General features: G+C 45.2%; 1 protein-coding gene across 1 annotated transcript in view; it reads left to right on the top strand.

The window, feature by feature from the left end:
* zranb3 (zinc finger, RAN-binding domain containing 3) overlaps positions 1–5,441 on the top strand; it is a gene marked incomplete at both ends in the record, with an annotated part of 87,764 nt that extends 82,323 nt beyond the window's left edge. The window contains 3 exons of the mRNA XM_080835415.1: positions 1,039–1,420; positions 4,570–4,701; positions 5,343–5,441. Of these exons, the coding sequence (XP_080691541.1) occupies positions 1,039–1,420; positions 4,570–4,701; positions 5,343–5,441 (613 nt within the window). The remainder of the gene's footprint in view (positions 1–1,038; positions 1,421–4,569; positions 4,702–5,342) is intronic.
* Between the last annotated feature and the right edge of the window lie 19,441 nt (positions 5,442–24,882).

Here is a 24,882-nt window from a genome sequence, read left to right as displayed (position 1 = left end):
GTGTGTGTGTTTGTGGGCTGGTGTGCGGGCGGTGAGCTCCCACTTGGTGTTGGTTAGGGAGATGATTGAGCTGAGAGGCTGGCAGTCTGCTGTGCCGTTGGCCTGACGTGCCTAAGGGGGGATAGATGGCCATCACACACACACACACACACACACACACACACACACACACACACACACACACACAGGCTGCTGCACCATGGGCCTGATGTGCCTAAGGGGGGGATAGATGGCTGGATCAGCCAGATGAGATATGATCACCCTCCTCATCCCACAGGTCTGCACCCTGGCTTCCTCCCCACACATGCACACTGCTCTCCATAATATGCAGTCTGCTTCCTCTACACACTGCACACACACACTACACACTACACACACACACACTACACACACACACACACACACACTACACACACAAACACTGCACACACTCACTGCACACACACACTGCACACACTACACACTCTGCACACACACACTCTGCAAACAAACACTACACACACACACACACACTACACACCGGACTCCTTCCTGCTCCTTCAGCTCAACTCGGGTTTTTTTTTAAGCACATATGAGGAGCAGAGCCAACTGTTGTGAACTAAAATTGTTCTGACAGACTCACTTTTTGGGTCGACACAGGATCCTCACACAGAGCACCGTCAGTGTCCTCTGGAATCAGTGTCATTTCACACACAAGAGGAATGTGTCCTGGAATCTCATTCAGACTTCTAGTAAAGGGACATCTTTGGTAGTCCCAGCGGTCCTGTTGTGCCATTCTGTGTCTCAATCTCACAGTGAGTGGGTAAACTCAGACGTCTAGCACTGTAATCTGAGGTAGACTTGTAGCCGTCTGATGTGTATTGCAGTAATCTGAGGTAGACTTGCAGCAGTCTGATGTGTATTTCAGTAATCTGAGATAGACTTGCAGCAGTCTGATGTGAATTGCAGTAATCTGAGATAGACTTGTAACAGTCTGATGTGTATTGCAGTGTGTTGCAGTGTGTCCTGTAATCTGAGATGCCGCTCCTGTGTCCACAGGGAGAAAGAGGCCCCTGCTGATGTCGGTGTCAGCCCTGGCGCTGATGCACCTGACACGGGGTGCTTACAGACCGTGGACAGCTCGGGTGCCGCTGATGCAGGGTACGTACAAGCCGTGGACAGCTCGGGTGCCCCGCTGTGCCTGTCGTGCCAGCGGCCGTGTGGGGACGGGCGCTTCTGTGGCAAAGCGTGCCAGGAGGACTTCCGGGTGCGGTCCAGCCAGGCATACATGCGGGCGCGGGTGCTGGAGACAGAGCAGGGCGTGTGCCAGATGTGCAGCCTGGATGGGCACCAGCTGTTCCAGCGGGTACGAGACGCCCCCACCGCCCAGAGGAAGCAGATCCTGGAGAACACCTGGCTAGCCCAGCTGTCACTCAAAGAGGTGAGGTTCTATAGAACACGAGGCCCAGCTGTCACTCAAAGAGGTGAGGTTCTAAAGATCACTAGGCCCAGCTGTCACTCAAAGAGGTAAGTTTCTAAAGAACACTAGGCCCAGCTGTCACTCAAAGAAGTGAGGTTCTAAAGAACACTAGGCCCAGCTGTCACTCAAAGAGGTGAGGTTCTGTAGAACACTAGGCCCAGTTCAAAAGAGACTTGAAAGAACACCTGAGACACTTGGCTCTTCTAGAAGTTCTAGAGACGTGTCCAAAAAGAGACAAAAGACAGAACCACGAGCTCTTTCTCTTTCTTTCTCCTTCCCTGGTTCCAGAAACAGTTCAAGGCTGAAGGATTTGCACCCATCAGTAGCTGGAGCAGTCCTAGATTAAGCAGTCCTTGAGCTCAGTATGACCAGGCATTTATGAATCTCTGCTCTGTTGTTAAGGTACAGGATTGCTATGTTCTGCCAAAACGGTTTACAATTTTCAGCCCGTGCAGGGGATTATAACTGGGGGGTGTGTGTGTGTGTGTGTGTGTGTGTGTGTGTGTGTGTGTGTGTGTGAGCCACTGGGTTCTGAAAAACAGGATTCCTCTCTCAACTCTCTCAATAGAGTGAGGGGGAGGACTGACAGAGAAACTGGGAGAGCAAACAACCTGAAAGCAAGAAATTGCAAGAGAGGGAGAAAAGAAATGCAAGAGAGCAATAGAGGCAGGGAAGTGTGTGTAAAAGAGAGAGAAACATGACAGGGATGAGAGGAAAGATGGAAGGAGTGTGTGGGAGAGAGGATGAGGAAGAGGAAGGGCAAACAATATGGAAAGAAGGACCAAAGGATAGAGAGAGAGCGAAAGTAATCTTTACCTCCGCCTGACAGTACTGCTGTAACCAAGGTATAGGTGAGCTTTAGTATAGGCCTGCCTCTCTCTCTCTTTATCTCCCTCTCTCTGTATCTCTCTCTCCCTCTGGCTTTCCCCTTCTCTCTCGCCTCTCCTTCTCTCGCTTTCCCCTTCTTTATCTCTCTCTCCTCTCCCTCTCTCCCTCTCCCCCTCTCTCTGGGCGGTAATTTGCAGCTTTTGTGCACTGGTTGGATAAACGATAGGGAGTGGGTGGATGGAGGTTGGTGCGTGCGCGGGAGGCTGGCTACAACAACAGCACCATTCCACCCCAAATCCTCCACTCACCCCCCCCACCCCACACACACACACACACACCCCCACCCTAAACCCCTCCTGAGCCTCGGCAGCCACCGTGAGCAAATGGAGCGCCAAAGCCTGTCAGATTGCCATTGATTTTCCCGGCCCCCTCGGCTCCGTGCCATGCCTCGCCGCGCTGCTCCTCTCCGCTCCTTGCCGTGCGGTAGCTAGGGCCCCACGGTGATTTGGTTTGCCATTTTCTTTCCAGTGAAAAGCTCCGACAAACACCTCCTCGGGAAAATCGATCGGGCCAGATGTAGACTGCTGCCCCCCAACCCCAAACACACACACACACACACACACACACACACCACTAAACCTCCCACACACACACACACCCCACACCACTAAACCGCCCCCACACATACCCCTAGCACAGAGAGAGGACCAGAGGTGGATGCGAGATGATTCATTCCAACAGTGTGTGTGTGTGTGTGTGTGTGTGTGTGTGTGTGAGAGTGTGTATTGAGTGAGGGGTTGAGTGTGTTGTGTGTGTATTGAGTGTTGTGTGTGTGTGTGTATTAAGTGTGTGTGTGTGTTGAGTGAGTGTGTGTGTGCTTTGAGTGAGTGTGTGTATTGAGTGTGTGTGTTTTGTGTTTGTGTGTTTGTGTTGAGTGTGTGTGTGTTTGAAGTGTGTGTTTGTGTATTGAGTGTGTGTGTGTGTTTTGTGTGTGTGTGTGTGTGTGTTGAGTGTGTGTGTGTGTGTGTGTGTGTGTGTGTGTGTGTGTTTTGAATGTGTGTGTGTGTGTGTGTTATTGGTGCTTCACTGGTGTAGGGGACCATGGGGAGGAATGGGGGCGGCTGGAGCAGGATGGAGGAATCTGCCAAAGGGGGCGGGGTTGTGGGGGCTGGACTGACTGGGGACGAAAGTGAGTGATTGAGATAGAGTGTGTTAGTGTGTGTGTGTGAGGAAGAGAATGAGCTCCTGATAAGCGTGTGTGTGTGTGTGTGTGTGTGTGTGTGTATGACTTCCTGAGCAGCGTGTTTCTTGTCCTCCACGGGGTTCCCTGGTTCCGCTGAGGCCCGGGGCTAATTCGGGGCGCGCTGCCCCACATCGGGAACGGGGGCTGGGGAGAGCATTGATTTCTGTCCCTGGTTCCTCACACACACACACAGACTCCATCCTTCCCCTGGGCCTCCTGACCTAAAAAGCCTGCAGCTTAGCTTGCATCTGCACTGCACCACACCACACTCAAATGCCAATGTTTTAGAGTTTCTTTCTATCCTGCTAGACACACACACACCTCAGCGTTATTACCTTCCTGTTAATGCGGCTAGAGGGCTGAGAGACCCAGGCTGCAGTAAGAGCAAACTCTCCCAGGGGTGGAGTAGAGACGCATTAAGACCACCCCGCATCCAGTTTCCACTGCTGCACTAACCCACAGATAAACATACACATACTAACACACACACACACGCTGTCTCTCTTTCTCACACACACACACACACACACATAGGGATTCTGCTGAGGTCAAAGGAGGTCAGAGGAGAACTCATAGGAATATAAGAGCTGCTGATGGAGGAGAACTCATAGGAATATAAGAGCTGTGATTGGAGGAGGTGAGGAGAGAGAGGGAGGGTGATGGAGAGATGGATGGAGGTAGTGTATTGAGAGCGAGAGAAACAGAATGAGGGAGAGATACGTGGATGTAGTGAGGAAAAGGGGGGGGGGGCAGAGAGAGATAAAGATGGAGGATGAGGGAGAGATAGACATATTGTTCTGTGTGTGTGTGTTGTCATCTGGGTCCTGTGTGTAAGTTGTCACTGAGGTCCTGTGTGTGTGTGTGTGTGTGTGTGTGTGTGTTGTCATTGAGGTTCTGTGTGTGTGCGTGCGTGTGTGTGTGAGTGTGCGTGTGTGTGTTGTCATTGAGGTCCGGTGTGTGTGTGTGTGTGTGTGTGTGTGTGTGTGTGTGTGTGTGTGTGTGTGCTGTCATTAAGGTCCTGTGTGTGTTATGTCCACAGCTGAATGTGATGATCCGTAACCCAACAGAGGGCCAGTTCTGGCAGGTGGACCACATCAGGCCCGTCTTTGGAGGGGGAGGGCAGTGCTCACTCGACAACCTGCAGACGCTCTGTACTGTGTGTCACAGAGGGGTGAGTACACACATACACACACAGACACACACACACACACACACCTACACACCGGTGCTCACTCTACAACCTGCAGACTCTCTGTACTGTGTGTCACTAAGGGGTGAGTACACACACACACACACACACACACACACACACACACACACACACACACACACACACACACACACATACATACATAGCAAAGTCGACATGAACCTCTTCCGTTCTCCAACACATACACACATACACATACACACACACACACACACAAATGGCAGAGAGTCAACATGAACCTCTTCTCTTCCGCTATAAATACCCCTCTCACCCACCTGTCAGCCTGTGTGTGTGTGTGTGTGTGTGTGTGTGTGTGTACGTACATCAGCTTCTGTGTGTGTGCATACGTACTTGTGTGTGTGCATACATACATGTCTGAGTGAATCTGTCTGCATGCATTTAAGTGAGTGTGTGTTTGAGTGAGTGAGTGTGTCTGTGTGTATGTAATTGTGTGTGTGAGTCCTCTCTCTTTCCGAGAGAAAATGTTACGTAAAGACATAAAGCAGCCCATTAACAGCAGTGTGTGTGTGTCTGTGTCTATGTGTCTGTGTGTCGGTGTGTCTGTGTGCCTGTGTGTGTGTGTGTGTGTGTGTGCTCCGCAGCGCACCACCAAGCAGGCCAGAGAACGGAGCCAGATGAAGAGAGGCCAGGCAGCACTGAAGGCGTCTTCAGACATCACTCGCTTCCTCCTGAAGAAATGACCATCACCCACACACACACACACACACACACACACACACACTCGCTTCCTCCTGAAGAAATGACCATCACTCGCTTCCTCCTGAAGAAATGACCATCACACTCTTCCTCCTGAAGAAATGACCATCACACTCTTCCTCCTGAAAAAATGACCATCACACTCTTCTGCCTGAAGAAATGACCATCACACTCTTCCTCCTGAAAAAAATACACAAACACACGCTCCCACACACACACACACCAACGCACATGCACACGCACACACACACACACACACACACACACACCACAACCAGATGCAGAGAACTGATAGAGACAGATAATACCAGAGCTCTGGTGATGTGGAGGAAAAGCATTATTGGGACACACACACACACACACACACACACACTCACACACACTCCCAGACTCCAGATGTATTAGGTCTACATCTGTCCAAGATCTACTGTGTAGTATCTACTGTCTGACTACTAAAATAAATACAGTATTCATCTCAGTCTCAGGCTCTTCTTGCTGCTCTTGCACTTGAGTTCTACACGTACCCTAGAATCAGAACCTCTCTAAGCTATCAGCTGCTGTTGGGGTTCCACACGTACCCTAGAATCAGAACATCTCTAAGCTATTAGCTGCTGTTATAGTTCTACATGTACTCTCTCCCTCTGTCTCTGGCTCTCTGTTTCTGTCTCGCTCTCTCTCTGCCTCTCTCCTTCTCTCCCTCTCTCCGTCTGTCACTGTCTCGACCATTCCAGACTGAAAAAGCAGTCCAGAGGTCAGTGAACCCTGCCGCGTTGCATCAAGTGGAGATTGGAGTGTTCTCCTCCGGCGGACGGTCGGGTGGGGGGCTTGATCCAGCTCCTAGGCAGTAGGGCATGATGGGAAGACGTAGGGAAAACACGGGAGCCCAGCTGTTTGATGCGTTACCGTGGTTACTGTGACTGCTGCCGGCGCCGCTGCTATTTTAACTTGGGCAAACTTTGTGGAGGGGGGAGGGAGAGAAGAGGAGTTGGAGAGACAAAGCCTCACATCTCTACGGAAATCACAAACTCAGACGCTCACTGCTCTCTCAGATCCGCAGCGGCGCCGCGGTGTCTGATGACTCGATTTGAGGGAATGAAAGCGGATAACTGCAGTTGACTATAATCACATTTTTGACTGATGTTGAATATTTGCGCGCCCTTTGTTGCCGGTGATTTTCCTGAAGTTGGTGATCTCAGGAGGTTGTTTAGGTGCTTCGGAGTCGGGGCTAATGATTCGGCAATCATCTGACACTAATCACAGCGAGGAGAAAAATACCCCGTTTCATAGTGTGTGTGTGTTTGTGGTGCAAGCTTAAAGCAGCCCTCGCTTGGCATTCCACTGTGTTGTATCGATGCAGACCTTAAGTTCTATCCATCCATCTTCTGACTGCGCAGCCTTCTCCTCACACAAGCAAACTCAATAAAGGCAGAAAGAGGAAAGTGGTAAAAGGGGTTGCTATGGTAACAGAGCTGAGTGACAAGCCGTGAGGCTATTGAGGCCTTCACAGTGTGTTGTTTTCTGTTTAGAGTAATGCTGCGGGACAAATCAACAGCATCGGTCGCTCTTGAACAGTCTACTTCCGGTAAAGCCTGCATCAGTCACTGCATGCCATCGTTTCTCAGTCATCTCATTTTCACTGAATCAAATATCATAAAGGCCTCAGTTTGTGGTCCCTCACCGCCTGAAGTGGACTTTAAAAACTAAGCTGGATGCGCACACACACACAAACAACCTCACACACACACACGTGCTGCCCCCTGAATATTAGCACTTTCTCTTGAAGTTGATGACTCAGTTGCTACACATTCTAAAAAATGCACCGCCCTGCAATACGTACAGAGATGTTCTATAAAAGCAATTACCAGCAGCAGGAGCTCATGTAATAAGGCCACAGACAAACACACACACACACACTCTTAGCAGCAGGGCTAATGTAATAAGGCCCCCCCCTCATGGCTCCATTCTGTAGGTTTCACTTCTCTGTTGTTAGTGTTTGTTGTTTCTTCTGTGGGAGTTTTAAGGTGTTCTCTAGTGGAGAGGTGTGTGTAATGGAGCTATGCCCCTCGGGGGTAAGAATGATGGGTGATGCAATTACCCCCCTATTGTTGACAAATGACTTGATGACGGGCAAGGGGGGGGGGGGTCAGGGATGGTGGAGCTCGCTTTGGCACCAATCACAGGCTCCATGCTTCATCCTGGGAAGGCTTGGCAAACGAGAAAAAACACGCATACACATAGGGATGAGAACCGATAAGATTTTAACGATTCCGGTTCCTTATCGATTCCTGCTTATCGAACCGATTCCTTATCGATTCTCTTAACGATTCTTATAATTTGGTAAGGGGCGAAAAAAGAGCACAAACGGGTTTTTTACATTAATGTTCTTTTTATATAAATTTCTAGAATGTTTACATACACATTTAAATAAAACTTACATAACTTAAATAAAATGTGTTCTGTTTAATATAAACGTTCATACAAATAACAATGCTCCTTCCTTATAGAAGACGTGGGCCTACTAACTGCAGCCTGTAACGATGACAGACTAGCAGCCTCTGAGCCCGTCTGATTTAGAACGTCATCATCAGCTTAATTGGATGGAAATGGAGATTATTTATAGAGCGAACGCTGGTTTGCACAATGAAAAAAATGGCACTAACAAAATCGCTGAATTTTCTGATCTGACATACAGCCTTTGTTATTGAGGTAAAGGACTGTATATTTTCTTGTAGGTTGCTTGGTTGTATTGCTAATAGCGAACTATTATGCTAAACGCTTCTAATAGCAATGTAGAGTCCACTACAAACACAATAACGTACTGAAACATAATTACTTGTATCATGTACAAACTAGGCACTCAGTATATTTAACACTTAGCTATTGCTGCCACTGAATTGGCTACGAGAAACGTATCCATATCGAACTGTCAAACTGAGGGAGCTGCACGCGTTGCTTGCTTATTAACGGAGTCTTTTGTACAGCCTAACCCTACCCTAGGACCAACAGAGGGGAGACAAGCACTGCCCCTGCCTCTAGCCAACGGTTGAAAATAGAAGATACCGTTAAGCTAGCCTAGTTATGTAAGTTATATATAATATATGACAATGTCCAACATCGCCCATTCTGTTAAGCAATTCAATGCTAAGTTTAGTTATGGTTAACACGAAAACGCAAACGTTTGCTGATAACACACGAGTAACACCGTTATGACTTATGATAAAACATTTTGAGGAGTTTACCTTGGCAAGTAAGGGATGAAGCGCCGACGTTAGTTGAGCTGCTGCTGGCATCGAAAACATGACATTCTTGTAACTTTATACCATGTGTGCTCAAGTGCTTATTCATGGTAGATGTACTTCCTCCCTTTGAGGAAATAAATTTTTTACAGAGGTTACAAGTGACCGTGTTCGCATCCGTTCGGGTGAAATAAAGCCACACTTTAGATCGCTTCTGTCGAGTTGCCATTTCTGCTGCGTTCTGACTTTATTATAAGAGTTCGCGCATGCGCAAACGGCACAGAGACCCGTTAACAGACCCGGTAATGAATTTGGCTAACGATTCCAAAGATTCGGCTCATTGGGAACCGGTTCTAAACAAGACCCGGTTCTCGGTTCCCATCCCATACACACACACACACACATACACAAACACTGTACAGAGGTGGCTAGAGCTCAAGAGATGGTTTCACGTCCGGCGTTTGTTTTTGTAGCCTTGTCGCCTCCCTGTGTATGCGTACCTGTGTGTGTGTGTGTGTGTGTGTGTGTGTGTGTGTGTGTGTGTGTGTATGAAGGTGTGTGTTTGTGTGTACCAGTGAGATGAATGTCCACACGGGCTACCAGGAGGCGCGCCTGCTTCTGCTGTTTCTGAAAGCCTGGGAGCCAAAGGCCATCTCCAGCCGCCTCTGCCTAATGGCGGGGATTGATATTGACCGAGCGCAAACGCCGCCGCCAGGAAGGCTGTCTGAGCCCAGATGAATGGAGCGGAGGAAGAGGTGTAGTTATTTAAAGCCCACGCGTGTCTGTCCACACGGCTGTCCAAACGAAGTCATCACTCTAACACACACACTCTCTAAGGGGGTTCAGGCCCTGGGCTCTGTAAAGCGTCTTGACTATTTCATTGTTTTGGTGCTGTATAAATAAAATGTAATTGAATTGTCACACACACACACACTAACACAAACAAATCCAACCTTTAGCATACAGAGCCGAATCTCAATCCCTGTCTCTCTCTCCCCTCAATCCCTGTCTCTCTCTCCCCTCAATCCCTGTCTCTCTCCTCTCAATCCCTGTCTCTCTCTCCTCTCAATCCCTGTCTCTCTCTCCTCTCAATCCCTGTCTCTCTCTCCCCTCAAATCCTGTCTCTCTGTCCTCTCTCTCAAATTCATAGATAAATATTCTGCCATTTTGTATTCTTCCAAAAAATCAGGTAAATTGCTAATTTGCTTTGGTATTTGGTGGCATTTTTCCAATGACTGATATCATTTTCTTTTCTTTTTTTTCCAATGACTGATATCATTTTTCCAATGACTGATATCATTTTCTTTTCTTTTTTTTCCAATGACTGATATCATTTTTCCAATGACTGATATCATTTTCTTGGCAGAACTGAGCTTTAGAACAAGCTGACACACACACACACACACACATACAAGCTGACTCAAGGCACTCTTTTTCTACACCGCGTTCCACATTATTATGCAAATTGGATTTAAGGGTCATAAACATTTATTTTTTTGTTTTTCAATTAAAGTCATGGGTGGTATTGTGTCTCAGGGCTTATTGAATGATTGAAATCAATCTCAGACACCTGAGATAATTAGTTTGCCAGGTGAGCCCAATCAAAGGAAAACTACTTAAGAAGGATGTTCCACATTATTACGCAAGCTACATGTTTCAGGCAAAATGGGGAAGAAAAGGGATCTCTCTGCTGCTGAAAAGCGGCAAATAGTGCAATACCTTGGTCAAGGTATCACAACATTTGATATTTCGAAAAGAATTGCGCATGATCATCGGACGGGGAAGAAATTTGTCACTGATTCACAGCACAAGTGGGTTCGTTAAGACAAAGGCAAGATAAGGAAGATTTCTGCCAAACAAATGCGTAGGGTTAAGAGAGCAGCCACTAAATTGCTATTGAATAGCAGCAAACAGGTGTTTAAAGCCGCTGGTGCCTCTGGAGTTTTGCGAACTTCAGGATGTAGGATGCTCAAGAGGTTTGCAAGTGTCCTTAAACCTTATTCGGCCACCGCTAAACCCAGCTCACAAGCAAAAATGGTTGCAGTGGGCTCAGGACTACATAAAGACTAACTTTCAAACTGTTTTGTTTACGGATGAGTGCCGTGCAACCCTTGATGGTCCTGATGGATGGAGTAGTGGATGGTTGGTGAATGGCCACCATGTCCCAACAAGGCTAAGATGTCAACAAGGAGGTGGTGGAGTCATGTTTTGGGCGGGAATCATGGGGAGAGAGCTGGTAGGCCCCTTTAGGGTCCCCGACGGTGTGAAAATGACCTCGGCAAAGTATGTAGAGTTTCTGACTGACCACTTTCTTCCGTGGTACAAAAAGAAGAGCCGCACCTTCCATAGCAAAGTCATATTTATGCATGACAATGCACCATATCATACTGCAAAGAATACCTCTGGGGCATTGGCTATAGCAGCCAATGCCCCAGAGGTATTCTTTGCATAAAAGAAGAGAAATTCATGGTGTGGCCCCCATCTTACCCTGACCTTAACCCCATTGAGAACCTTTGGAGCATCATCAAGCAAAAGATCTATGTGGGTGGAAGGCAGTACACATCCAATCAGGTGCTCTGGGAGTCTATTATTGCATCCTGATAAGACATTAAAGCAGAAACAATCAAAGAACTCATGAGTTCAATGGATGCCAGAATTGTGAAGTTGATCAAAGAAGGGGTCCTATGTTAACATGTAACTTCACCTGTTAAGATGTTTTTGATTCAAACTTTTTTTGATTTCAGTAAATATGGCCTCCTAATGCTGCAAATTCAACAAATGACAATTTTTAGTTCTTTACAACCTATAAAATATCTTGAAACTCTGAGACTTCGAAACTCTGCATAATAATTTGGAACACTGCATTTTGAGTTTTTTAATTTAGGAAAAAAAACTGTTATCATTGGGAGGTTTGTTCAATAAAATTTGAATTATACTCTTACAGTTGATGACTTGAAAATTATACTGACTGAATGTGCATTACTATTTAGGAAAATCTGAGCAAAGTGTAATTTGCATAATAATGTGGAACGCGGTGTATGTTCTGCTCTGGGCACCAAACAGCTTGACATTTGTAGCACTTTGGGTCACTGGACTTTACATTTTTAAAATTCTCATTAATAATGGGAATTGGCCTAATTCAGCTCTTGTTGAGTTGTCTGGGGTTGCTCTGTGCACTTTCACTGCATTTATACAGAGGTGTGTATAGAGGGTTTCAGTGAGTTTTTTAAGGTCCCCATGAAAACCACCATATGGAGCGATTGGTTCAATTATATTGGTAGTGAATTTTAGCCAGATATTTATAGGAATTTCATTAATAATTGTTCTACTGATTGTATAGAAAACTTTCATTGCTTTGTCCCGTAACTCCTTTGAAATTATAACATAGAACTAATGATAAAGCCTAGATGGGTATATGAATGAGCAAGTTGAAGGACTGTATTATTTAGTTTAAAGTTACATTTGTTTCCCTGGTACCTGGATTTATTTAGAAAAAACATGACTTTTGCTTTTGGCATATTTATTTTCAGGGCCCATAGGTCATGTGCAAATAAAAGGCACTTAACCTCTGATTCTTTCAGGAGACTGCCTGAAGCTGAAATGCTAAACACACACACACGCACTCTCTCACACACACACACACACACACACCCTCTCACACACACACACTCTCACACACGCACACACACACACACTCTCTCTCTCACACACACGCACACTCATACACACACACACACACACACACACACTCTCTCTCTCACACACGTACACACACACACAAACACACACTCTCTCTCTTTCATACACACACACACACACACACACACTCTCACACAACCACACACACACACAGACGGCCTGGAGCTGAAGAGCTATTCAGTGTTTGGGCCGATTCATTTATAGAAAGATTAAATAGGGAGAGGCTTAATGGTCAACCTTGTCTAATGATAGTTATTGGGCAAAAAACTCTGTCTGAGAGTTTCCAATTATTACAGCACATTTATTGTTTCGTACATAGATGTCATGAGGTTGAAGGTTTTCCCTCCAATTCCACTTACTAATAATGTTTCAAATAGGCAAGGGCCTATGTCAAAGGTCTTTTCAAAATCAACAAAACAGGAAGACTATTTTGCTTTGCTTTGTCTGATTAATTGTGTGGCGGGTGTAAAGGTGGTCAGATGTCCTGTGTTTTGGTAAGAATCTAATTGGGCCATTTTCTAAGATGTTACTGTATGTTCTCTGATGACGTTTTGTAGTCTCTTGACTTGTTTTGCATGGGAGCAGAATAGTTTTCCCAGATTGCTATTGGTACGTATGCAGTTTATCTGTAAACTCTTACTCTGTCATAGAGGGGTTTTTGATCATTCTTGTAATATTGGCAGTTTGTTTTTTAACTTTTGTTTTTAAAGGTTTTCAAAGTGTGTTTTCGTTCTCATGTTTTATACGGGTATGTCCCAGTTTTGCCAGAAGCCGTTTGTATTTATAGATTCCTCCATCGTGTTAAAAAGATGATTTATGTGTTGTTCCTTCTTCATTTTGAGTGTTGTTTTAATTAAGAAATGAAAATTATGTATTGAAGGTGTAGGTCTTGATTATTGGGGTCCCTGTGTTTAAGTTTAGAAATAGTTCTAGTTTTCTGTGTGTTTTTACATTCACGGTCAAACCTCTTTTGAGTATTAGATTTAAAAAATAAAAATGTGCGCATATTTCTCATGACTGCTGATGCCGAACTATATTTTGAATGTCCTTTAGTAATAAATGAATGCCTTCATCATTGTGAGGGTACACTTTCTTTACAACAGCGTCAAGTAGTAATGTCGGCTGCCAATATCTTGGTAATTATCTTTAGTGTTATTTGTATATTTGTCAGTTGAGTGGATCTGGTGATTCATTTTTGTTTGTTTCTGTTCTTTTAGGTGAACCGTTAAACTCACATTTAAATTGCCTCAAACTAGAATCGTGCCTTTTGCCTGAAAATGTCAACTTCTCTATGAACACAAAGAAACATTCCTCATTACAGTAAGATTTGAGGAAGATAATAGAAGACACCTTTGGTTGTAAAAACAGCCATCAGCCTAATGTAAATAGTGGTTTTCAGTGTATGTGTCAGTTCTGTGTTAGCGCTTTTGGTGTGGTTGATGACAACTCTTTTTCCCTGAAGCACACTGGACAAGTCTCCTCTCCTCCGTACACACACACACATGCTCAAGGACATACAACACACACACACACATACATACATACTTGCGTATGCACATACCAGTCCCACCAGGATTTTGCAGGCCTTTTTTGAGATAGTTGCAGCCTAAAATACCTGATTTCGCTTTATCCAAAAAGTTGCGATGACTGTTTTTTAGGTGTTTGTTGCGATGAAATTGGGGGCACATGTGAAAGTTGCGATAAAAAGTTGCGTATTACCCTCTTTATAATTATAATTGAGTCATTTGTTGAAGAATACAGTGCCCTCCACAATTATTGGCAGGGCCGTTGCTAGGAATTCTGGGCCCCCTGAAAGAATATTGCTCCAATTTTGCACTTGATCAATTTTACACAACTTTTTTTTCTTAGACTACTGTATATGTATTATAATTTGTTCTTAATTTTTCTGTTCCTCTATGTTCTTGGCAGTGCCTGACACAATGCAACCAATTTTCTTCAATTAACCACTCAACAAAGAGTCACTGGGTATTATTATGTCCCTGCTTAAGACTCATGTCAATAGGCTACCATAGCAGTTTAGTTTTCCTACTGCTAGTGAGATTTTATTGACAGCGTATTATAACGTTTGGCGAATTATGACCTTACTGATCTTTTCTGTGGATGATATTTAGTGGTTTCATTTTGTACTGACTTTATGTTTTGACCTTGTGATCAGCATCACTGATATTCAGGGTTTGCTTCAGTATCTTACGCCCCTCATCCCTCATAATTTTTCCGAATCCGAACCAAGCCCGACGGATCAATTTCTCAACTGTTCATAGTAGCCTAATGCCAGATTTACGTACGTTGTTTATGAATAGCCTGGCTTTATTAAACTCGGGCATCAACAGTTAAATGCTCTCTCACACAAAAAAACGCTTTTAAACGCACAATGGTGCACAATAAGGCCAATAAGCATATTTAAATTAAATGATTCACATTGCAAGAACGTTTTGTAAAATGGTGCTACTCCTACAGGAGGAGCACGTACAGGGAGGGAGAATGGTGATGCATAGTTTGGATGCAGCGACAAAGATGTATGTGCTGTAACAGTGTTAACCAGTATGTGAGTTACGTGAGTTTTAATAAAGCATAGCGTGTGTAATGTGTAGCTATTTCATTCCGTTTTGTAACTTTTCCTGCTGTCTGTAAAGGGAAGGGAGGTAAAGGAAAGGAAATTAACCCCGAAGTTAAAAACATTTTACTAATCTACTTCGGCCGTGGAGCATTTTACTCCCCTGCAATCCCCAACTACGGTCAGACAGCAGGAAAGGTTAACAATCGGAATGACATAGATACACATTACACACGCTATGCTTTAATAAAACTCACGTTTTATGATACACCAACGGAGGCACAACAGACAAGTCTTACCATTGAAGATCTTTTTGAACGCCGACGTTCTTAATGAAACTATCTACATCCAACCATTGAAAGTTGCATCAATCATATTTCATTAAAACTTCACACTTCTTACATTGGACATATCCAACAGCCTAATTAGAATCTGCATCGTCTATTAAGCAGAAATATCTCCATACAGTAGATTTCCCTTCGTTTAGTATCATTTTAAACTCTCCAGATGACAGTTTCTCTTTAACTTGCGCAAGTGTTAATGTGCCTATGGACCAAACCATATTTAAAAAAAGGGGGTTATTGCTCGGAAAAAAATAATAACTTTTTAAAATTTTGCTTGATTTTTTTTCGCTTTTTTTAACTCTGATGCATTAGTATGAACATAAGATATGCCTATACATAATAATTTAGTCATAGAAAGGGAAGCTTACATAATAGGCTACTGGGGTTTTTGTGGGCCCCCCCTGGGCTGTGGGCCCCTAGAATTGTCCCCACCTTTCCCCCCTTTACGACGGCCCTGATTATTGGCACCCTTAGTGAATACGGGCAAAACAGGCTATGAAAAAATGTGTCTGCTTGGTCTTTCACTCAAAATATTCACAAAATTATTACCTTTTCATTGAAGTAAAATTATGGAAAGAATTTACTTTTTTTGACATTAAATTAAATATTTTTCTCCAAAACATGGGTGCCACAATTATTGGCAATAATAAAATGTTATAATTAAAATCTAACTGAAGTATATGACCAGTCATGTTTTACATTTTTAAGTTCACCTGTTTGATTAGGAACTCTTAAGTGGTCAACCATGACTTTCTGTCTCACTCAGGTATAAATATGAGGTGACACAGACAAAAAAAACCTTAGTCATTAATCAAGATGGGAAAGACCAAAGAACACAGTGTCGAAGTGCAACAAAAAGTTGTTGAGCTGCAGAAATCCGGAAGAGGATATAAGAAAATATCTAAATAGTTGAAAATACCCATTTCCCATTACCCAAGTTCAGAGTGACAGGAGATGTAAGGAATCAGCCTGGTAGAGGACCTATCTGTAAATTGACCCGACGCACCGTGAGGAGAATGGTTTGACTGGCAAAAGAATCTCCAAGGATCACAGCTGGAAAGAGGTAGAGGTAGAGGTAAATTAAGTCCTGGGGTAAGAAAGTCTCCAGTACTACCATCAGACGCCACCTACATCACCACAAGTTGTTTTGGAGGGTTGCCAGAAAAAAGCCTCTGCTGTCGATCAACAACAAACTAAAGCGCCTACAGATTGCCAAATGTAAGTCAGACTTTCAATGGTCCGAGTTTTATGGTCAGATGTGACCAAAATAAAGTTTTTTGGCAACAAACATCAAAGCTTGGTTTGGCGTAGACAGAAAGATAGCCGTACAGAAAAGCACCTCATACCCAATGTGCAGTATGGTGGCGGATCTTTGATGTTGTGTGACTGTTTTTGTTCCAAAAGCCCTGGACATCTTGTAAGGATACATGTAATCATGGACTCCATCAAATACCAGCTGATATTAAATGAAAAACTAACAGCCCCCTCTAGGAAGCTTCAAATGGGCCGTGGTTGGACCTTCCAACAGGACAATGACCCGAAGCACACCTTAAAATCAACACAAAAATTGTTCACCGACTGCAGTATAAAGGTTTTGCCATGGCCATCACAGTCCCCCGACCTAAACCCCATAGAAAATCTGTGAAAAGAGCTGAAGCCGAGTCAACAAGCGTTGACCTAAGAATCTGAAGGATCTGGAGAAATACTGTATGTAGAATGGTCTCAGATCCCGTGCCATGAGTTCACCAACCTCATCACGCATTACAGGAGAAGACTCAGAGCTGTTATCTTGGCAAAGGGAGGCTGCTCAAAACATTAAATTAAGGGGTGCCAACAATTGTGGCACACCTGTTTTGGAGAATAATATGTATTTAATGTCAACATTTTCTTTTTCAATAATTTTACTTCAATGAAAAGGTAAGATTTTTGTGAATATTTTTAGTGAAAGACCAAGAGGATAAACAGCAAAGACATATTTTTTCATAGCCTATTATGGTCACATTCACTTAGGGTGCCAATAATTGTGGAGGGCACTGTAAGTAATTCATGAACAAAGTAATTAAAGAACAAAACCACTGAGAAATGGTCCTCTAAATAGCCTTATCAACATGCCAAACAAACTGAATGACATGTTATGAATGTCTCAGCCTTCACATATGATGGGGGGGAAAAGTGCACAGAACCTCACAGTAAATTAAACTGAGGATGCCTAAACAATGCAAAATCAAGTACTCTTTTTGTATCCATTAGTGTCTTGAATACATAAAACAATGTAAACATACCGTACAGTGCACAGTCCAGGCCCAGGCACCTGCAAGAAAATAGTCTTTACTTTACTTTAAAGAGGTTCAACTTTTAAAACCAAATGTTAAGTTAAGTAACTTGGGCCACCTTTGCCTAACCCGTACCACCCACTTAAGCTACTCACAGTTCTAAGGAGTTTTGATGCTGCAACCTCAGAGAGCAGTACACACAACCACACAGTAACCACATCTCTAACCACTGCACCACAGAGGCTGCTGAGAGAAACAGCACTCAGCGACCGCGTCAGCCCAGAGTAGATGTCAGATTAGATGCAAAATAGTTTCCCTCCGCTTTCATGTAGAAAGCCAGGGTACTGCTTTTCACCATCTTTTGATGTTCTTTTGGTGGGCAAATGTGAGACACTGGACATGTCTGCTGCAGCTCTCCAACATAACACGGAAGGAAGGCCTAAGGGAGGGAGTTGTGGAAGACGACGATGATTGGTCAAATTTGCGGGAAAGTTGCGGTGATTGGTTAAAATTGCAATGTCACGTTGAATTCACAGGGATTGGTTGAATTTGTGTTAATAGTTGCGATTGCAACATCACGAAATCCTGGGGCGTCTGACATACTCGCACACGCACATACACACACACACACACATATGATATATACATCAACATATGCATACACATACACATGAATACCTACGTGCATACATAAACAAACATATGCATTCACATACATATGCAAACATGTATACACGCATATATATTTTTCTTCAATTATTATATTTCTAAACCAGATCTATATCTATTACCAACATTACTTTCCATATCTTCTCTTCATTATCATTCCTCTCAACCTGTCTCTCTTTCTCAACCTGACTCTCTCTCCTCTCTGAACCCGTCTCTCTCCCTCTCTCTCCTGTCTCTCTTTCCATCTCTCTCTCCCTCCCCTATCTCTCTCTCTCTCCTCCCTGAGTGGCGTAAGGTCCAGGTCTGCTTTTAATAAGGCTGCTGTCGTGAAGCTGTCAGGAGCGCGGGTGTGTGTGTGCGTGTGTGTGTGTGTCAGGAGCGCGGGGCCCTCTGAGTAATGAACATCTCAGTGCTACGGCACTTTCCTGACATGCCCCCTTTGTACCCGCAGACCCCACTGCCAACCTAGCCGCCTGCACACACCTGCCACTGTAGCACCCACAGGCCCCTCAGCACACACACACACACACACACACACACACACACACACACACACACACAGCTACACTCCTTTATTACAGAAATGAGGGGAGGAGGAGGAAGAGAGGGAGGGGGGGATTAGTTTAATAACGGCGGGGACGGAGGGATATTGAGCGGACAGCAGAGGAAGACGAGCAGCACTGCGTGGTGTTCTCCCAGCGGGAAGAGCCAGCCCGATTCAAATGACTTTTGCTTGTTTTTGTTTGGCAAACTACCGCAAGGAGGGGGGGGGGGGGGAGGGCTGGTGGAGGGGCAACAATATCAGTGGCAGTGTTAATAAAACCAGGAGAGGAAGGCAGCGAACTGAGCAAGGCTTAGAGCTCTGGGATATAAACATGCTGCCCATCAAGCAGCCCTGATGTGATGAGATTGAAAAGAGGAAATGAGCCTGTGAACAGACACGGTGTCTACTTGCCCTCAGACACTCAAATAGTCCTTCGGGCGTCTTCCACCGACCATAGTGGGGATCAGAGGGGGCTGTGTGCACTTGAGTCCAGACAGAGAACTCTACACAGAGGTTTAGATAGAGATCTCAAGATTCAGACATTCTGATAGAGAATGCCAGATAGAGAACTTCTGATGGAGAACTCCAGATAGAGAACTCTAGAGGGAGAACTCCAGACAGAGAAATTTAGAGATAAAACTCTAGAGCAAGAACTCCAGAAATGGAACCACCAGATAGAGAACAATCTCTCCACTGCCTGTGTGAGCCTCCCTCTGAAATGCACGCAAGTTGTGAGGAGGTGCAAGTCTGTGAAGCCTTCAGGCAGGAAACAGGAAACTGTGTCAGAGTGAAATGACGAGTGGTCAGGATCAGAGTCCAGTGGTCAGGATCTGTGTAAGAGTCCAGTGACCAGAGGTCAGGATCTTTGAAATAGTCCAGTGGTCAGGATCTGTGTAAGAGTCCAGTGGTCAGGATCTGTGTAAGAGTCCAGTGGTCAGGATCTGTGTAAGGGTCAAGAGTCCAGTGGTCAGGATCTGTGTAAGGGTCCAGTGGTCAGGATCTGTGTAAGAGTTCAGTGGTCAGGATCTGTGTAAGGGTCCAGTGGTCAGGATCTGTGTAATAGTCCAGTGGTCAGGATCTGTGTAAGGGTCCAGAGTCCAGTGGTCAGGATCTGTGTAAGGGTCCAGTGGTCAGGATCTGTGTAATAGTTCAGTGGTCAGGATCTGTGTAAGGGTCCAGTGGTCAGGATCTGTGTAATAGTCCAGTGGTCAGGATCTGTGTAAGGGTCCAGAGTCCAGTGGTCAGGATCTGTGTAAGGGTCCAGTGGTCAGGATCTGTGTAAGAGTCCAGTGGTCAGGATCTGTGTAAGAGTCCAGTGGTCAGGATCTGTGTAAGAGTCCAGTGGTCAGGATCTGTGTAAGGGTCAAGAGTCCAGTGGTCAGGATCTGTGTAAGAGTCCAGTGGTCAGGATCTGTGTAAGAGTTCAGTGGTCAGGATCTGTGTAAGGGTCCAGTGGTCAGGATATGTGTAATAGTCCAGTGGTCAGGATCTGTGTAAGGGTCCAGAGTCCAGTGGTCAGGATCTGTGTAAGGGTCCAGTGGTCAGGATCTGTGTAAGAGTCCAGTGGTCAGGATCTGTGTAAGAGTCCAGTGGTCAGGATCTGTGTAAGAGTCCAGTGGTCAGGATCTGTGTAAGAGTCCAGTGGTCAGGATCTGTGTAAGAGTCCAGTGGTCAGGATCTGTGTAAGAGTCCAGTGGTCAGGATCTGTGCCAGATCAGGGCTGCCTCCTGTGGGTCCTGTGACCTCAGCTGTAAAACACCCCCAGACAGGACTGCAGAGATTTAACACTGAGGAATCCATCAAATCTCCACTGTGAATCTCAGAGCTGGAGTCGGGATCAAGTACTAATGGCGGGCGGCGCTGCCAGTGTGTAGTGTACAGGGCTTGGGGGTCAAAGGTCAGTCGTAGCGCAGGTTGGAGGGAGGCCCAGGAGCACCTGGTTTAATCACTCCTCGTCTATCTGCAGAGTCAGTGAAGCCACACCAGCATAATGATCATCCCACCACTGGACCTCCCAGGACAGAGGGTTAGAGATGAGAGCCTCCATCAGCAAATATTTGCCTGGAAAATAATAAAGATCTGTATGACATGTGAAGGGTTGTTTAAGGCAGGTTCTGAGTAGTACATTGTAATGTTTTCTGTAGATCTTGAATGATTTCTTGAAAATATATGTTCAACTATAGGTTCCCCGGCTTCCCCCTACTATTGCAAGCCCTTTAATATGGTTATTTATAGAAATGGTTTAGGTTATTTAGTGGGTACAGTCCATAAACCTCCCACCTTTCCAGCACTACCAGTGCATATTTTTGTAATGAATGTACAGAGTCGAAGCTGATTACACCACAGCCAGGTGTGAACCAGAGGAGGGTGCTCCTGGTATGCCTTGTTATTTGTCAGTGTCACTGGAAAGCCACACAGTCCAAGTGGTTTTTAGAAACAGTCCTCCATTTTGGCTCAAGTTGTGGTCCCTCCCTCTTGCCTCCTAAATCTGTTTACCTCAGCCCCGGTGCTCCATGGTGGCTCAAGCGACGGTCTCTCTCGCTCGCCTCCTAAATCTGTTTACCCCAGCGCTCAGGAAACTGTCGTCCAGGATGCATTGCACTCAGCGCATAATGACCCAAACACAATCAATTGGCTCAGCAGGGATCAGGTGAGCGGGGATAAGGTGCTTAGGATAATTCATACTCGCTCCCCCAATATATGGCAGATTAATGGATAGCACCCTTACCGCTCCCCCTTTCTGTATTGCATTACAGTTATATGTGGCTCAATTACCCCTTCAGAGAGTGCATTGACTTATCTGGGGGGGTAATACATTGTTTCCTGACAGCTCAAAGCCTAGCCCCCCCACCCCCAAACACACACACACCCTGTGACGGTGGATTTGGGGTCCAAGAGAGTGTGTTTTAATATTGATTTAAAGAATGAATGGAAGATGTGGTCACAATGCACTGTGATGTAGAGTGACAGTGTAGTCTGTGGGCATAGTGAGTCTCCCTTTGCGGCGGGCTTTGGGAGCCTCGCCACTGTTTAACTGCTAATTAAGACACCGGGCTCCTTTATCGATGTCCCGCCTCGTTTAGATGGAAAAAAATCAATCCTGACGAGGCAGTGCCATTTTGAGACTGTGTGCGTCAGATCAGGAGTCCATGATTGTGTTCTAGTTAAGCTGGGTGAGTACTGTACAGGATAGATGATCAGGGAACATGATTGGTTCTAGTGTGAGCTGGGCGAGTACTGTACAGGATAGATGATCAGGGAACATGATTGGTTCTAGTGTGAGCTGGGCGAGTACTGTACAGGATAGATGATCAGGGAACATGATTGGTTCTAGTGTGAGCTGGGCGAGTACTGTACAGGATAGATGATCAGGGAACATGATTGGTTCTAGTGTGAGCTGGGCGAGTACTGTACAGTGAAGGAGTCCATGATTGTGTTCTGGTGTGAGCTGGGTGAGTACTGTACAGGATAGATGATCAGGGAACATGATTGGTTCTAGTGTGAGCTGGGCGAGTACTGTACAGTGAAGGAGTCCATGATTGTGTTCTGGTGTGAGCTGGGTGAGTACTGTACAGGATAGATGATCAGGGAACATGATTGGTTCTAGTGTGAGCTGGGTGAGTACTGTACAGTTAAGCTGGAAGTCCGCACCTCAGCTTGAACAGGCATTCCTGAGTAGGCAATCCAAAGCAGCAAGCCAGTTATGACAAGGATGCGATATGGCATGATCATCACTGCTTAGAAAATCTAAACACATCGTTGCATACACTGAGGGCAATCAGAAAGCCCACCAGAAAGCCAGTCAAAGCCCGTCTGTAGTTACTGTGACAACATTTGAAATAAATCATAAATATACACATTTTCAAAATGTTGATATCTTGGGCACCTGGTAATCTCAAGAACCCCCCCCCCCCCCCCCCCCACAGGTCAGTCCGTCACCACTGGAAAAATGGGCTCACCTGACTGCACGAGTATACCTATGAGATGATCTCACTATCCATACTGAATAAAGGATGGTAATCAAGGACGGCCATTTTCTTGAGGTCAGTCGGCTCCGTAAGTCTATGAACATGGTGACCTGGTTAGATCTCTGGCTGAGTTATAATGGAGTCTGAGGAGCTCACTAAGGTTTAGCCAATCAAACAGGAGCTCACTACGGTTCTAGCCAATCAAAAAAGCTGTGGAGCCTTGCCCCACTTCCATCCAGTCTCATCTTTAACGACCATCATCTCGCCTGTGATGGGCACCCCTGGTCAGACACCTAGAAACCTGGAGGGCGGAAAGACTAACGTCATGTCAGATATCAGACTGACTGTCAGACTTTCAGACTTAATGCCACAGTTTCATCAGAAGTGGCAGTTGTATAAATGAATGTAGGTTTCAAAATGATATTTTTTTTTACTGTATGAATATGAAATGAAATGAAATAGTCATTTGGGCTTAATAAAAGGAGGCACAGTAAGTTACTGAAAGTCCATCCACAGTTGGTGATCAGTGGTGAAGTCCTCGTCCCTTTTTGCTGGCGAAGGCGAGTTAGAAAGAAGGCTTCTCTTGGCTGAAGAGCCCAGAGAGACTCATACACCTGGCTCCCAGAGAGACTCATACGCCTGGCTCCCAGAGAGACTCATACGCCTGGCTCCCAGAGAGACTCATACGCCTGGCTCCCAGAGAGACTCATACGCCTGGCTCCCAGAGAGACTCATACGCCTGGCTCCCAGAGAGACTCATACGCCTGGCTCCAAAATGAGACAGAGAGGCATCAGACAGAACAGAGGGCTTTGGCCGAACGCACATTTTAAAGTTCTACATAATTCTCCTTTAGGGTAGAACTTGTTAAACCCTTGTGCTCTGTGGTGTAGTGGTCCCTGGTGAAGTGCGTATACTCTTAATTTAGCATTTTTTTTTAAGCAGCCCATACAGCACAGGATAAACGCCCTGTTTTGCGAAGTGGGTATACGCAATGCTGACTGAAAAATAAGTGTGAATTCTCCGTATACCTGCGTATACCCTGGACTACACCACTGCTTGTGCTTGTTATCTTGTACAGTAGCAGGAAAAGTTAATTCAGCAGCGTGGAGAGTTTTCTGTTTTCTGCTTATTGCTTATTGCATCCACCATCCATACTCACTGCATCTTCCACTGTTTCTATAAGGACCATGATGGCCATCAAACCAGCAGTAGCCCACTTACAGCCCTTCACTTTTCCCCTCTGAGTGGCGAAGCCTAAATAACTCAACTGGGTCACTTTGCAGCCGTAATTAGTTCAAACGTCAAAGGCCCATTGAATAATTGATGAAACGAGGCGCGGCTCACAATCTGCTAATCACCCTGGTGTAAGAGGGGACAGCTTTAAAGAAGCGTCTGCAGAGCAGTCACGTCACGCCACATGCGTGTGACAGGAGGGAGATGTTTACACATGTTGCCAAGGATACCAGATAGAACGCTGGCCAAAAGGATCTGGCCTGGTTCTGGCATGGGCACCGGCCCAATCACAGTTCGGCTCAGAGTCGCTCCGGAGTACGCTCCCGCCTCAGATGAGCTTGATTTATGGTACTGATCCAATAACAGCAGCTGCTCTGACATGAAATACGTTCAAAAGGCTGTTTGTGGTTTTATCAGGGAGGAACAACACTCCATGTTGCTGTGCAGTTTGAGGAACAGCAAATTCTCCGATGTGCGTCATTCAGGTGAAGACGATCGAAGCTGACATCAATCTTCTAGGGTATTTATATCTGCTCACCATCTCTGAAGAAACAATCCACTCATGAAAGTTTCTGCCAGTGACTGTCAGTCACTGCCTGCCACCAATAAACAATAACAAACCTCTTCCTAACAGCTTAAAATTACACATTAGCCTTTGCAACGTTGTCTGCACACAGTTTAACCAGCTCTCTTTTCCCATTAGTATGACGTGTCTGGCTCCAATTTAAGTGTTTAAGTAATACATTGTTAATTAATTAAGTACTGTGTACTTCTTTTAGACAAGTCCACATGTGGTGAAGGTTATAAACATGTAATAACAGGTATGAGAGGTACTTATGATTATAAGTCAATTGTAATTAGGACACTTTACAGAGTGGGTCCA

Source organism: Sprattus sprattus (assembly GCF_963457725.1).
Source record: "Sprattus sprattus genome assembly, chromosome: 3".
Taxonomy (NCBI): Eukaryota; Metazoa; Chordata; class Actinopteri; order Clupeiformes; family Clupeidae; genus Sprattus; species Sprattus sprattus.
The sequence above is the reverse complement of the archived record's forward strand: the minus strand, read 5'-3'. Positions and strand labels throughout refer to the sequence as shown.